At 49.2% G+C, this 15,140-nt stretch overlaps 1 protein-coding gene across 1 annotated transcript; it reads left to right on the top strand.

Moving 5' to 3' along the window:
- Positions 1-4,423: 4,423 nt before the first annotated feature.
- Positions 4,424-5,268, top strand: LOC119295261 (dirigent protein 21-like). Its single transcript, XM_037573630.1, has one exon. It carries the CDS (start codon positions 4,548-4,550, stop codon positions 5,094-5,096), a length of 549 nt encoding a protein of 182 aa, XP_037429527.1. The 5' UTR covers positions 4,424-4,547; the 3' UTR covers positions 5,097-5,268.
- Positions 5,269-15,140: the final 9,872 nt, after the last annotated feature.

Below are 15,140 nucleotides of genomic sequence, written 5' to 3'. Positions count from 1 at the left end.
AAGTAGTTTCATCATAATTATCATGCATAGAAGAAGTGGCATCATCAATAACATGTGACATATCAGAATTCATAGTAGTAGCAGGTTTAGGTGTCGCAAGCTTACTTATAACCGAAGGAGAATCTAGTGCAGAGCTAGATGGCAGTTCCTTACCTCCCCTCTTAGTTGAGGGCAAAATAGTAGTTTGATCATCTTTCAAGTTCTTCATAGTGTCCAGCAGATATAAATCCCAAGTGACTCAAAGAATAGAGCTATGCTCCCCGGCAACGGTGCCAGAAAAAGGTCTTGATAACCCACAAGTATAGGGGATCGCAACAGTTTTCGAGGGTAGAGTATTCAACCCAAATTTATTGATTCAACACAAGGGGAGCCAAAGAATATTCTCAAGTATTAGCAGCTGAGTTGTCAATTCAACCACACCTGGAAACTTAGTATCTGCAGCAAAGTGTTTAGTAGCAAAGTAATATGATAGTGGTGGTAACGGTAACAAAAGTAAAGACAGCAAAAGTAATGTTTTTGGTATTTTGTAGTGATTGTAACAGTAGCAACGGAAAAGTAAATAAGCGAGAACTAGTATATGGAAAACTCGTAGGCACCAGATTAGCGATGGATAATTATGCCGGATGCGGTTCGTCATGTAACAGTCATAACATAGGGTGACACAGAACTAGCTCCAGTTCATCAATGTAATGTAGGCATGTATTCCAAATATAGTCATATGTGCTTATGGAAAAGAACTTGCATGACATCTTTTGTCCTACCCTCCCGTGGCAACGGGGTCCTATTGGAAACTAAGGGATATTAAGGCCTCCTTTTAATAGAGAAACGGAACAAAGCATTAGCACATAGTGAATACATGAACTCCTCAAACTATGGTCATCACCGGGAGTGGTCCTGATTATTGTCACTTCGGGGTTGCCGGATCATAACACATAGTAGGTGACTATAGACTTGCAAGATAGGATCAAGAACACACATATATTCATGAAAACATAATAGGTTCAGATATGAAATCATGGCACTCGGGCCCTAGTGACAAGCATTAAGCATAGCAAAGTCATAGCAACGCCAATCTCAGAACATAGTGGATACTAGGGATCAACCCTAACAAAACTAACTCGATTACATGATAAATCTCATCCAACCCATCACCATCCAGCAAGCCTACGATGGAATTACTCACGCACGGCGGTGAGCATCATGAAATTGGTGATGGAGGATGGTTGATGATGACGACAGCGATGAATCCCCCTCTCCAGAGCCCCGAACAGACTCCAGATCAGCCCTCCCGAGAGAGATTAGGGCTTGGCGGCGGCTCCGTATCGTAAAACGTGATGATTTCTTCTCTTTGATTTTTTTCTCCCCGAAAGCCAATATATGGTGTTGGAGTTGGCGTCGGAGGGCCACTAGGGAGCCCACGAGGTAGGGGGCACGCCCAGGGGGGGCGTGCCCCCCACCCTCGTGGACAGGGTGTGGCCCCTCTAGTCTTCATCTTTGGCAAGGATTTTTTATTGTTTTTTCTAAGGTGTTCCGTGGAGTTTCAGGTCATTCCGAGAACTTTTATTGTCTGCACATAAAACAACACCATGGCAATTCTGCTGAAAACAACGTCAGTCCGGGTTAGTTTCATTCAAATCATACAAGTTAGAGTCCAAAACAAGGGCAAAAGTGTTTGGAAAAGTAGATACGACGGAGACGTATCAGCAGCCGCCGCCCCGGGTACCCGGACTAAAGGGGCCCGGGCACCCAGACAAAACAGAGGAGTCCGGGCACCTGGGGGGTTAAGGCCCGGGCACCCGGAGTGGACAGGGGAGGTGCAAGGACCGGGACCGGGCACCCGGAGGCCGCAAGCCCCAAGCACCCGGAGCATCCAGAGAGGGCCGAAGGGGCGTTAGGGAGGGGCCAGGCACCCGGGGATCCCAAACTCAAGGTACCCGCACCGGGCAAGGAGTAGTGAGGAGGAGGCGGGTAAGGGGCCGGGCAACCGGGGGGGCCCAGACCCCGGGCACCCGCACCGACCAGGGAGGGGTGAGGTGGAGGCGGGGAAGGGGCCGGGCACCCGGGGGCCCCAGACCCCGGGCACCCGCACGGAACAGAGGGGTGAGGTGGAGGCGGGGAAGGGACCGGGCACCCGGAGGCTCTAGACCCCGGGCACCCGCACCGATCAGGGAGGGGCAAGAGGAGGTGGAGAAGAGATGGAGGCGGCCCCTGCAAATGAAGAAACTCCCGATAAAGCCCGAAACGGATGAAATAGAAGGAAGAGAAAATTTTGAGTTCCCCAACTCCGAGATCATAGCAACCCCTCTTGATAGTACGGATGTTCCTACGACTCAAAAAGAAACCAAAAAACTTCTCGAGCCGACAATGAACACCGTCTTTTCTCTTTTTGGTCTTGATAGGATTACCGACGTCCGTAGACGCACAAGAGGCGACAATGTCCTGAAATAAACTTGACAACCGACATTAGTCCTCGCAAATCATATTGTGATCAATCATCAAAATTTAATTGAGTGACAATTGCACTTTCACTATAGTTGTAGAATATTTACTAAATATGAGTAGCATGCATGGTAGATGTTAATTTGGTTACTTTCCCATGCATGGTTGCATGATGAGGTGGCATAGTTGCATGTTAAGGGAACTGGAGTTAGTAGAGATCAATTATTTAGTTCATGCATGATGACATCGTGAGATAGCATATTTGTATGTTGAGAGAATTAGAGTTAGTGGAGATTAACTATTTAGGTACATTGATAATTTTTGTGTGTGAATATTTCATATTTAGACTAACAACATGTCATGAAATTAACATATAATTTGTTGTATTTGATTATCCTATAGCTGTGGAATATTTACTAAATATAAGTAGCAGGCATGGTAGATGTTAATTTGGTTATTTTCCCATGCATGGTGGCACGATGACGTGCCATAGTCGCATGATGAGAGAACTCAAGTTAGTGGAGATCAATTGTTTAGTTCATGCATGATGGCATGGCGAGATGGTATACTTGCATGTTAAGAGAATTAGAGTGAATGGGCATCAACTATTTAGGTATATGGAATTATCACCTAGTAATCGTGCACTAATATGGTGATCACTGGTCACTATTAACTTGGTTGCGCAGTGTCATAACCTCACAGTTGGGGGTGACAAAGAACGATTGACTAACAACATTGATAATTTGGGAAATAAATTATTTTGAATTGACAAACTAATACTGGTAATGTCAGTATGAGGTGGCATATTCACGGCTTGCTTGCACAGTCTTTCCAGGTAGAGACCAGTCCTATTAAAGACACCATATAGGACACATACTTTGGTTTCTGGATGTATCTACACCCTATATAAAATAAACTCAAAAAAAATCTGAAAATGTTCTTAAAATAAACTTGACGTTTCATTGTACTTGTAAAAAAACCCACAAAAAGAAAAAAAAATCCCTTTGACTTCTTTAAAAAATGATAAAAATAGTGTGAACAGTGGCCTATAATAGCAAATAGACTTTTTTTGGCCCCGGAGTCAACTCTGGGTTTTTTATTCGTGAAATTTCATATACTAGTGCAAAAGAAAGTCAAATTCGTTCTAAAAAAACTTCTGAATTATTTTGACGTCATTTGTAATTATTGAATTTTTTTCCTATATAAGGTGTATATACAATCAGGAACCAAAGTCTATTTCCCCTGCGTAAAAACCCTAATAATCTAGAAATGTGCCAAGATTAGGTTTTCTGTTCACAAAATTCATCTACAAACATGAAATTGCCTCGTGATAGCACACGGACGAACCATCAACTCAGTACTACCATCGTGCGTTATGAGCTGGGCTGGATTAGGTGGGGCCGTTGGGGTTGCTCTAGAACAAAGGCAAGGAACGGTACTGGAGCAGCAGGTGTGGTTGGTTACTTGCATAGACAGCAGGTTACCGACCCTTCCAAACGCCTTGCAATCGTGAAGCTGAATCATCTGGTCTCCGTCTCCCAGCCCCAACCCAAAACCGTACGAGACAGCAGCTTACCTACTACCAACATGATTACATTTCATCATTTTCGCTTGTTGCCTGTCCTGTCTCACTCAACCCAAGTCGGTCTCCTTCAGTTTATCAGTTATTACACCATCTCTTTCACTAGTCTCAATTTCCATGTAAATCTTGCGATCCCAGTATAGAAACCAGAGAATTGATGGTTTGTGTTCGTCATTAGGTAACTTGAGGAGTCTTGCGTGGCCTCACCTCACCTAAAGAGTCCACGATTTCCGTCATCATTTTGCTCGCACCGCACTCAAGAATCGCCATTTTTTAACTAAGCCCAAAGAGAAAGGAGGAAAAAGTTACCATTCCATACCTACCGGGCCGACCACTAGAGGTACCTGCCCCACATGCGCACCGAATCGAGTGACTGGGCACCGAGGGAGATAGAGTGGACAGTGAGCCACCCACTCCCATGTCCGGCCACTCCACCTCACCTGAAATCTCCTCAAATACGCCACACTAGCCCGCTCCCCTTTTTCGCCATTACCCCAGGGCTCACAGCTAGCTAGATCCACCAGCCATGGCCGGCAGCAAGGCACTGCTCCTCCTCCTGTGCGCGGCGGCGGTGCTGCTGACCCCGGCCTCCGCGGCGGAGGACGGCCTGACCAAGTTCAAGCTGTATTGGCACGACGTGCTGGCGGGGACGAGCCCGACCGCGATCCGGATTGCGCAGGCGGCGTCCAGCAACAGCTCCTCCACCTTCTTCGGCGCGGTGGTGGCCATCGACGACCCGCTCACCACCGGCCCCGCCGTCACGGGCTCCGCCAAATCCAAGGACGAGATCGGCCGCGCGCAGGGGACCTACACGTTCGCCGACCAGGCCACCTTCGGCCTCCTCATGAACATGAACTTCGTGTTCACCGCCGGGGACTACAAGGGCAGCGGCCTCACCATCTACGGCCGCAACGAGGTGCTGTCGGCGGTGAGGGAGATGAGCATCATCGGCGGCACGGGCAAGTTCCGCATGGCGCGCGGCTACGTCGAGGCGCGCACCATGGACTCCGGCGCCAAGTCCGGCGAGACCGTCGTCGAGTACACCGTCTACGTCAAGGCGGCGGCGGCGTCGTAGCGGCAGCTGCCAGAGCTTAATTTAGCTAATGATGTTCAGTCCATGACTAACGGAAAAGATGGTTTTACTTGTAATAAATGGATTTCGCAGATTTGCTGCGTTTGTTATCGTGATGGATGATGGGTGTCTACAGATTTGAGTGCTGGCTGTGTGTGATTTGTGGTTTTGCTAACTGGTGCGTCAACTTTTGGGGGGATAATTTGCATCGATTTTATGTTAATGTTGTGGTTGCTGAAATCACATTGTGTGAGAAAAACGGTCAGTCGAGAAAGGTTCAATGGGTGGCACAAGCGGCCGCCCAAACCCTCCCTTCCTCTTCCCCGCCGTCGTAGAGGACACCGTTGAGCGAAGCATGTGCGGCCGGCGGCGTCGGCGAGGCGTTGTTTCATCCTGTCCCTCTTGTGGTCGCTGGGCCGTGGATTGCACATCTCTGGTGACGGGGTGACGGCTTTGGTGGTTGAGGGCATCTCTAAAGCAGAGCATCAGATAACCGGCAAACGTCCGAAACGTGTAATCTGGACGTGTTGTGTCATATAACACAGATCGGTATCGATTCACTTGATGGTTTGGACGCTCTTTTTTACTCAAACCGGAGACAAACCAAGGGAGCTTTGTCGGCCTCTAGACTGCTGCCACACCGTGTTTGACTGCCTTGACCCACTACAAAACCATCCTCCCCCACATGCGCTTCCCTCCGGCGCCAGCTGCCCGCATTCATGCCGCTAGAGAGCGACTGCTCCGCATTGACGCAAGTGCAGAACGAACGCGACCTCTCACTGCGTCATTGAAGCAGCGCGCCGACCCAGAGAGCGCCTCCTGCTGCACGCTCAGCTGATCACACCGCATTCAAACGGTCACACACTGTCCACCTTCCTCCATTAAACCCGCGTGTGTGCCGAGAAATCTACTCTGATCACACGTCCGTTAGCGAGCCGCCCGTCATTAAACACAACGTCGGTTGGCTCCGGCCGTCCGCCCGCTATTTAAACAATGCCAGACATCGGCCAAAACTCGCACCACACTCTGTTTCCATTTCCTCCTTGCACCATTTTCTTCATAATCTCCATGGAATCCGGCGAGTAGGAAGAGGAGCTCTCCGGCATAAAAGCCGATTGGGTGGCCCGTCGAGCTCGCCATATACGAGCCAGGCAACTCTCTGCTCCACCTCCCTTGACGCTCTAGGCCGCACCTGCCACCGCTCGCCTGGCCACCCATGCTCTGGACACCTCCTTCACCATGTCCCGCCCTCCTCTGTTGTGCCCTGACATGCATGCGACGATGCTCCGCTACTAGCCGTCCACCAACCACCGCAGGTGCACGCCGACGCCTGTACGTCGCGTCGCCTGCCACGTTTGCCCTCCTTCTCCCTCTCTTCCTTCGGCCGGGAGGCAAGAGCGAACGCCGACTGCATGTGCGGCGACTGAGCCGGGGATGTCGCGCCCTACCTCGCCTGCAAGATGCATCCAAATCTCGGGTCGCGTTTGTTGGAAATATGCTCTACAGGCAATAATGTATTGGTTATTATCATATTTCCTTGTTTATGATAAAGGTTTATTATTCATGCTAGAAGTATATTGACCGGAAACTTAAATACATGTGTGAATACATAAACAAATAGTATTGTCCCTAGTGAGCCTCTACTAGACTAGCTCGTTGATCAAAGATGGTTAAGGTTTCCTAACCATAGACATGAGTTGTCATTTGATAACGGGATCACATCATTAGGAGAATGATGTGATAAACAAGACCCAACCGTAAGTTTATCATTCGATCGTATCACTTGAGTTTATTGCTATAGCTTTCTTCATGTGGAGTATCTATTCCTAAGACCATGAGATCACGCAACTCCCGGATATGAGAGGAATACCTTGCGTGTCATCAAACATCACTTGTAACTGGGTGATCATAAAGATGCTCTACAAGTATCTCTGAAGGCGTCTGTTGGGTTGTCATGGATCGAGATTGGGATTTGTCACTCCATGTGACAGAGAGATATCTCTGGGCCCTCTCGGTAATACAACATCGTAAATAGCTTGCAAGCAATGTGGCTAATGAGTTAGTCACGAGATCTTGTATTATGGAACGAGTAAAGAGACTTGTCGGTAACGAGATTGAACTAGGTATGGAGATATCGATGATCGAATCTCGGGCAAATAACATATCGCCGGACAAAGGGAATTGCATACGGAATTAACTGAATCCTTGACATCGTGGTTCAACGGGTAAAAGACCTTCATGGAATATGTAGGAACCAATATGGGCATCCAGGTTCCGCTATTGGTTATTGACCGGAGAGGTGTCTCGATCATGTCTACATGCTTCTCGAACCCGTAGGGTCCACACGCTTAACGTTCGGTGATGCTAGAGTAATATTGGGATATGCATGTTGGTAACCGAATGTTGTTCGGAGTCCTGGATGGGATCCGGGACGTCACGGGGAGCTCCGCAATGGTCCAGAGGTAAAGATTTATATATGGAAAGTTGTTTTCAGGGTTCCGGGAAAAGTTCCAATTTTTTCGGTATTCTACCAGGAAGCTTCCAACAGGCTAGTTTAAGAGTCTTGCTCCACAAGAGGGCCACGATATCAATATCAAAGAAAGTGGCAAAGCCCATGAGTGCAAGTTGGCGAACAGAAAGTAAATTGTATGCAAGGGACTCAACAAGCATGACTTTCTCGATCGTGAGATCATGAGAAATGACAACCTTTCCAAGACCTAATACCTTAGAAGACGAGGCATCACCCCACTCAACATTGGTGGGCATAGATGAGACCTTGTGCACGTCCACCACCAAGTCCTTGCTTTTGGTCATATGATTTTTAGCTCCACTATCGAGCAACCATGACCCCCCACCGGAAGCAAACACCTACAAGAGATCAATGCTTAGTTTTAGGTACTCATTTTGTAATGGGTCCTTTGATGTTAGTAACAAGGGTCTTAGGAACCCAAATAGACCATTCAATGTACTCATAAACATGCCCATCACTAGCATGACATAGCACATAAGAAGGGTTAAAGTAGTCAGCTTTGTTGGAAGGAGTGGCAATGCCCTTCTTGACACCACCACCCTTCACCTTGTTATTTTTCTCCTTAGAAGCACCCTCTCACTCCTTCACAAAAGTTTGCTTGAGAGGAAGAGGTTGTTTGGCCTTGTCAATCTTCTTCTTGTTCTTGGACTTGGGTGCAAATCCGATTCCGTCTTTGCCCACAACTTCCTTTTGATTGCTCAAAAGATCGTTGAGGTTCTTCTCACCTTGTATGCAAGACACAAGGCCTTTCTCAAGTTTCTCCTTCAACTTCACCTTCTCCTCCACAAGATGCACATGCTCACAACACAGGTTAGTAGCATTTGCATTATCAATTAAGATCATATGAGGAAAACTGGCTTTCTCCTTGGTTAGCTTCACTTGGAGTTGATGATGAGACTCCTTGAGGCTAGCATGAGCACCCTTCAATGGACTTGTGAGCCTTGTCAAGTATATCAAACTCCTCCTTGAGTCTAGCATTGTCAACCCCAAGTTTAGCCTTCTCGGAATTGAGCACACGAGATACAACAAGAGTATGATCAAGATCTTTCTTTAATTTAGCATGATCATTGTTGTGTGACTCCTCAAGAGCCAAACAATGACCACGCTCTTCCTCAAGCGCATTAGAGAGATCCGATATCACATCGACATAGTCACGACTATGTCCTTCCATCTTAGAGATGGTTTCTTCGTGAGCCTCGATCATGTCATTGGCTTCACCAAGTTGTTCCAAGAGAGCAACAAAGTGCTTCTTGGATTTACCCTTGAGCTTACTCATAAAAGACTCAAATTCATTTACTTCCTCATTAGACCCCTCACTTTCATCGATGCAATCCGTCAAGGAAGGATTAGTAGTGATGGTAGTTTTGATGTTGGGAGCTTACCTTGTTGGTGGCTTTGGCCATGAGGCACTTGGCGGTGATGTTCTCGTTGGGTGAGTCAAAGAGGGACACCCGTGGAGGTGTGGCAATGGCAACGGAGGCCATGGACACCATTTCACCATCTTCATCATCATCATCCTCATCCTCATTGTACTCTTCTTGTGCCACCAACCCCTTGGGAGGAGTCTTCTCGGTGAAGTTGTTCTTGTTGGGGAAGGACTTGGCTTTGTCTTTTCGGATAAGCTTGCCACCATTGTCTTCCCGCTTCTCGTAAGGGCACTCCACAACAAAGTGGATCACATTGCCACAATTATAGCATGTCCTCACACGTTGCTTGCCCTTGGTGCCACTTGAGTTATTCTTGTCGGAATTGGGCCTTGAGTTCTTCTTGCTCCAAAATTGCCTTGAAGCGAGAGCCATGTGCTCATGATAAGCATATTTTGTATCTTCGGGGTTACTCTCCTCTTCTTCATCTTCATTCTCTTCTTACACACTAGCCTTGGCCTTCAAAGCAAGGTAGGGTCTCTTTACCCGTTGAAAGTGCATCACCGCATTGTCGGCATTCTTGTCCAAGATTCTCATAGCAACAAACTCATCCAACACTTCACTTGAGGACAAGGTATGAAAGTCCGGCCTTTGATGGATGACGGATGACATGGCCTTATGGTAGGGCATCATGGCCTTGAGAAACTTGTGCTTGATCCAATTGTCATCCATATCCTTGCTCCCATGATCTCGGAGTGAGACCACAAGAGTGGTTAATCTCCGATAGAGCTCATTAGGTTCTTCATCTTCATTCATCGCAAACTCATCGGCTTCATCTTGCACCACTTCATAGTTGGAGCGTTGAATGCTTGTGCTTCCCTTGTAAATGGAGACAACATGTTGTCATGCTTCCTTGGCCACGGTGAAAGGTCGGAGATGTGCAATATCTTCGGGTGGAATTGCATCTTGGATAATTAAGAGAGCGGACGTTGAATTGATGATCCGCGGCTTCTCTAGGAGTGAGGTTTCTTGGGTCCTGCGGGTATAAACCTTGCTCAATAATTCTCCAAAGATTAGTAGAACTATGATTTAAATGACGCTTAAAATGGTAGACCCAAGAGGCAAAATCCTCATTTTCACAAACTTAGGAGGAGGACCAACATGATTCAAATGAGTAGAGGGAACCGGTCCTCCAAAAGTAAGGGGTGGTTCCACATGGGAAAGGATGCCGTTTCCACTTCTACCACTAGGCAAAGGAACTTTATCACTATTAGCTTCCCCCTTATCGGAGTTAGCATCCGTCACCTTGTTAGTGGGATCGACCACTTCCAATGGTGCGGTGGATAATTTAAGACCATCAAGAAACTCCTTAAACATGCCTTTGACCTCGGTCATCATGGAGGTTTTCAATGTGTCCAAAGCCGCATTGAATTCCTCACGAGAGACAGAGGATCCCCCATCGGCCGTAGACGAGGATGGATTCACACTAGGGTGCTCCTCCCCACCATCTACGGTGTCAACCATACTCTTCGGACGAAAAAGTCCTTATTAAAGAGACGAGGCTCTGATACCAATTGAAAGGATCGATATAGTTGACTAGAGGGGGGTGAATAGGAAACTAACAATTTTTAGCTTTTCTTTACCAAATTAAACTTTGCATCAAAGTAGGTTGTCTAGATATGCAACTAGGTGAGCAACCTATATGATGCAACAACAACAAGCACACAAGCAAACAAGGGATACAACACAATATAAGCTTGCACAAGTAAAGGTGAGAGATGACCAAGAGTGGAGCCGGTGGAGACGAGGGTGTGTTACCGAAGTTCCTTCCCTTTGATAGGAAGTATGTCTCCGTTGGAGAGTTGTGGAGGCACAATTCTCCCCAAGAAGCCACTAGGGCCACCTTATTCGCCTCATGCCCTCACACAATGCGAGATGCCGTGATTCCACTATTGGTGCCCTTGGAGGCGGCGACCGAACCTTTACAAACAAGGTTGGGGCAATCTCCACAACTTAATTGGAGGCTCCCAACGACACCACGAAGCTTCACCACAATGGAATATGGCTCCGTAGTGACCTCAACCATCTAGGGTGCTCAAACACCCAAGAGTAACAAGATCCGCAAGGGATTAGTGGGGGGAATCAAATTTCTCTTGGTGGAAGTGTAGATCGGGGCCTTCTCAACCAATCCCTAGAGAATCAACAAGTTTGATTGGCTAGGAAGAGAGATCGGGTGAAAATGGAGCTTTGATAAACAATGGAGCTTGGGGCGGGAAGAGGTGGTCAACTTGGGGAAGAAGACCCCCCTTATATAGTGAGAGGAAAGATCCAACCGTTACCCACTAACTCAGCCCATGACATGCGGTACTACCGCACCGACTTACGGTACTACCGCTCGATGGTGAGGTACTACCGCTCCCGTGGCAGAGACCAGACGAGGCCCTGTTGCATTAAAGCAATGAGTGGTAGAACCGCCGGAGCGGTACTACCGTGTGCCCTTGCGGTACTACCGCAAGGCAGGGTTTGACTAGGCTGGGAAGGCATGGACTAATAAAATTACATCCGTGGCTACTTCCTCTGAATTTCGGTCTGTGCAAAAATCCGACACGGTAATACCGCATGCAGGGAGCGGTACTACCGCGTAGGGCGCGTATGTAAAAAATTACTTCCGTGCCTACTTCCGTGCATGTCTGTGTGCTGGGCTAGAGGCCACGGTACTACCGCTCCTGAGGAGCGGTACTACCGCTTCCCTGGCCGGTACTACCGTGGGCCACTGTGGTACTACTGCTCCCTTGAGCAATACTACCACATGCCACAACACAATAGCACTTGGAGTTCCATCATTTTGTAAAGACAAGGATATACGGTCGGTGCTCCAAAGAAGCAAAGGAAAGGTGGTGCAAAGGAACAAACGTGTACGTGTTGATTCCACCCTAACCTTTCCTAAGCGGACCCCCTCTTAATAGTATGGCTTTCCTACGACTCAAATCCACCGAAAAGAAACATACATAAAGGTCATCTTCACTAGGCTGGGCACCGAATCACCTTGTGCCTAGACATGAGATATCTGAAATGCTCAATGCACACGATTAGTCCGCAAAAGCATTGTCATCAATCACCAAAACCATATAGGGAGAAATATGCCCTTACAATCTCCCCCTTTTTGGTGGATTGATGACAATACGGGATTTTCACATAAGGATATAAAAAAGAAAATAAGCAAACCAAACATCTATAAAATATAGACAGGTTCCCCCTAGATGTGTGCACTCTATAGATATGCTTTGGACTGCACGACACACATACTAGGATCAACACTCCCCCTATATTTTATAGACAAGGAATTCCTTGCAACAATATAAATGACACTAAGCATGGAGGCAAGGTAATGTATATGAGCATAAAGCAAAAGGGCACAAGATAGCATAAGCTCACAAACTACTAAGCATAATAGACAATAAGATAAGCTTGAGTGCATATGTCTCACACGAACATAAACACAAACCAACAAACCAAAGCAACATGAACGAAGGTCCAACAAAACGAAAACAAAGAGACACGACTCGCAAATCCTACAATCTCTCCCCCTTTGGCATCAAGACACCAAAAAGGCAGAGAGGACACCTACAACACACGTGGTAGCTTCCTCTACAGAGATCACCCAACAATCTCCTCATCAGTCTCGGCAGCGGGAATGGACTCCTCCTCTGACTCAGTCCGCTCATAGCCCTGCTTCTTCATCCAGTCAGTCTTAGTAGTGATGTTCTTTTCTGAACCGCTCGAGACGATCTCGTCGAACGTCCTCAAGATCATCTTGTCGTGCTGGCGACTCTCCCTCTGAGCAACATGGGTCTTGTACTGCACCTTGGCCTGCATTGTCGGCGTCCCGGATATGGGGGTATCCAACCCTGCCTTCCTATGGCCCACTACGTTGCTCCATTGACGGCCTGGTACGGCCCAGCTTCAGGATCAACAACTACAGACCCTCGCGAGGGGCCAAGCCTTGCGAGGCGGACGACGCCAAGACCCCCAAGGGGATTGGCCTCCTCAGGCTGTCTCCCGAGGGGCTGAGAGTTCTATGCAAGGTTTGCCTCACGAGGCTCAGCTGACATGAGCCATGATGACCAAGGCCAGGTGGGTGCCAGGCAGGCGCAGAGCGCAGGTTTCCTCTTCGATGCAAAGGAGGCAGGCAGCAGGCATGGAGTCCAGAGGAATCAGCCAAAGGTTTACATTATGGTGCAAGAAGACCAAGACCGCCAGGACGGCAGGACGGAGCTCATCGACGAGCCCATCGCAGCGTCATGACCAGAGGCTTTTCGCAGGCGAAGACTACTTTTGTCAGGATAAGCTGTACTACTTGTCCCCTTTCAAATCTAGCCGTTGTGTGATCCCTTCCCGCCAACATTTGGGAAGAGGACCAAGGCCACTATAAATAGGACTTAGCCACCACCATAGAGGAGGAGGAAGGGGATCAGATCCATTCTCACCCGACCACCTCACTAGCTCCCTCGAGCTCAAGAACACCTCACCTCCTGAGGCCAGTTCATCCACTATACTAGTTCATCCTCAGCCCTCGAGGCAATCCACCAAAAACGCTGGAGTAGGGTATTACACCGCAAGGTGGCCCAAACCAGGATAAACTGTTGTGTCTCTTTGTCTCTTTGAGCTCGTCGCACTAGGCTAGGAGGATCACGAGTAGGCATGCTGGGTAGGTTGAGATCTCCGCACGCACCCAAGTGTTCGAACCTCTCAAGGGTTTGCGGAACCCGTAATCTGACATTTGGCGTGCCAGGTATGGGTGCGTCGGATCTTCTCTTCCATCGATCGATCCACCGCCACTCTGACACCTCCATGGCCGATGCACGCCAAGCTCGCGCCGAGCGTCGGGCCGCAGTCGCCACCCACGTTGCCCAAACGGCTCCGGCGGGCGATGGCTGTGCCCGTCGCACTCCGTCTCTGGTGGCCAACGCCACCATGGGCCATGCTGGCCATGAGCAGCAAGCTTCATTGCTGCACCCGGCGGTGCATCGCGACGGGGCACTTCTACTCCATCACTGACCCCAGCAGCTTCGTCCTCCCACACGGTCATGGCCAGGAGAACGTGCATGCCGCTCTGCTCATGGCGCGGGAGCCCCTTTGCTACCGCCCGGTTAGTGACTTCTACGAGGAGTGGCTCGAGCGGATCGCTGAGCTCGTCAGTGTGGCGCACGGGGGCTCCACTGATCTGGCTTGTTCACTGCCTCAGCAGCCTCCTACAGCGGGCGACGTGGCGCACAGGGCCTCTCCACCACCTCCGACCCAGGGCGTCATCATCGTGCCAAGGCGTGCGGCACCACGGAGCGACCCGTCGCGCCCTGCGCTGGCTCAAGAGGACGTGAGCTGCCAGGTGGTGCAGCGACCTCAAGGAGAAGCGCGCGTACTTCCAGCACCCTAGCACTAGGCCCGCGTACGCATGCACCAGGACCAGTTTCCACCCCCTCGACGACCTCTAGTGGCCGCGGCAAGATGTTGCGCCTTCACCCCGGAGCTCCGCAACACCTTCTGGCCGAGCAAGTTCAAGCCTGACCTGCCTCCGCGCTACGACGGCACCGTCAACCCCGCCGAGTTCCTGCAGCTCTATGAGCTGAGCATCGAGGCGGCCAGCCGCGACGAGAAGATCATGGCAAACTTGTTCCCGATGGCCCTTAACAATGGCGCACGTTCTTGGCTCCTGAACCTACCCGAGGGGTCAGTTTCTTCCTGGGAGGAGATGCGCGGCCGCTTCATCGCCAACTTCCAGGGCACTCGCGATCGTCCACCGGCTGTAGGTGACCTGCGTCGCATCAAGCAACAACCTGGAGAGACCCTGCAGAAGTATATCCAGCGCTTCAACAACGTTATCCTCAAGATCCCCAAGGTATCAGACGAGTCCATCATTACATCATTCACTAATGGCGTCCGTGATTTCAAGATGAAGGAGGAGCTTGCTATCCATGAGGATCTCTGCACAGCTCTGGAGATGTTCAACATGGCAAATAGGTGCGCGAGCTGAGGACGGGCGCCTCTCCCTCCTCGAGCTCCCCGATGCTGATCCAGAAGACAAGAAGTCCAAGGACAAGGACATGAACCACAAGGGGCTGGCCGTGCTTGCGGTCGAACCAGAGACGAAGCGCG

The sequence above is a fragment of the Triticum dicoccoides genome, chromosome 4B, assembly GCF_002162155.2.
Source record: "Triticum dicoccoides isolate Atlit2015 ecotype Zavitan chromosome 4B, WEW_v2.0, whole genome shotgun sequence".
In the NCBI taxonomy this organism is placed as follows: Eukaryota; Viridiplantae; Streptophyta; class Magnoliopsida; order Poales; family Poaceae; genus Triticum; species Triticum dicoccoides.
The sequence above is the reverse complement of the archived record's forward strand: the minus strand, read 5'-3'. Positions and strand labels throughout refer to the sequence as shown.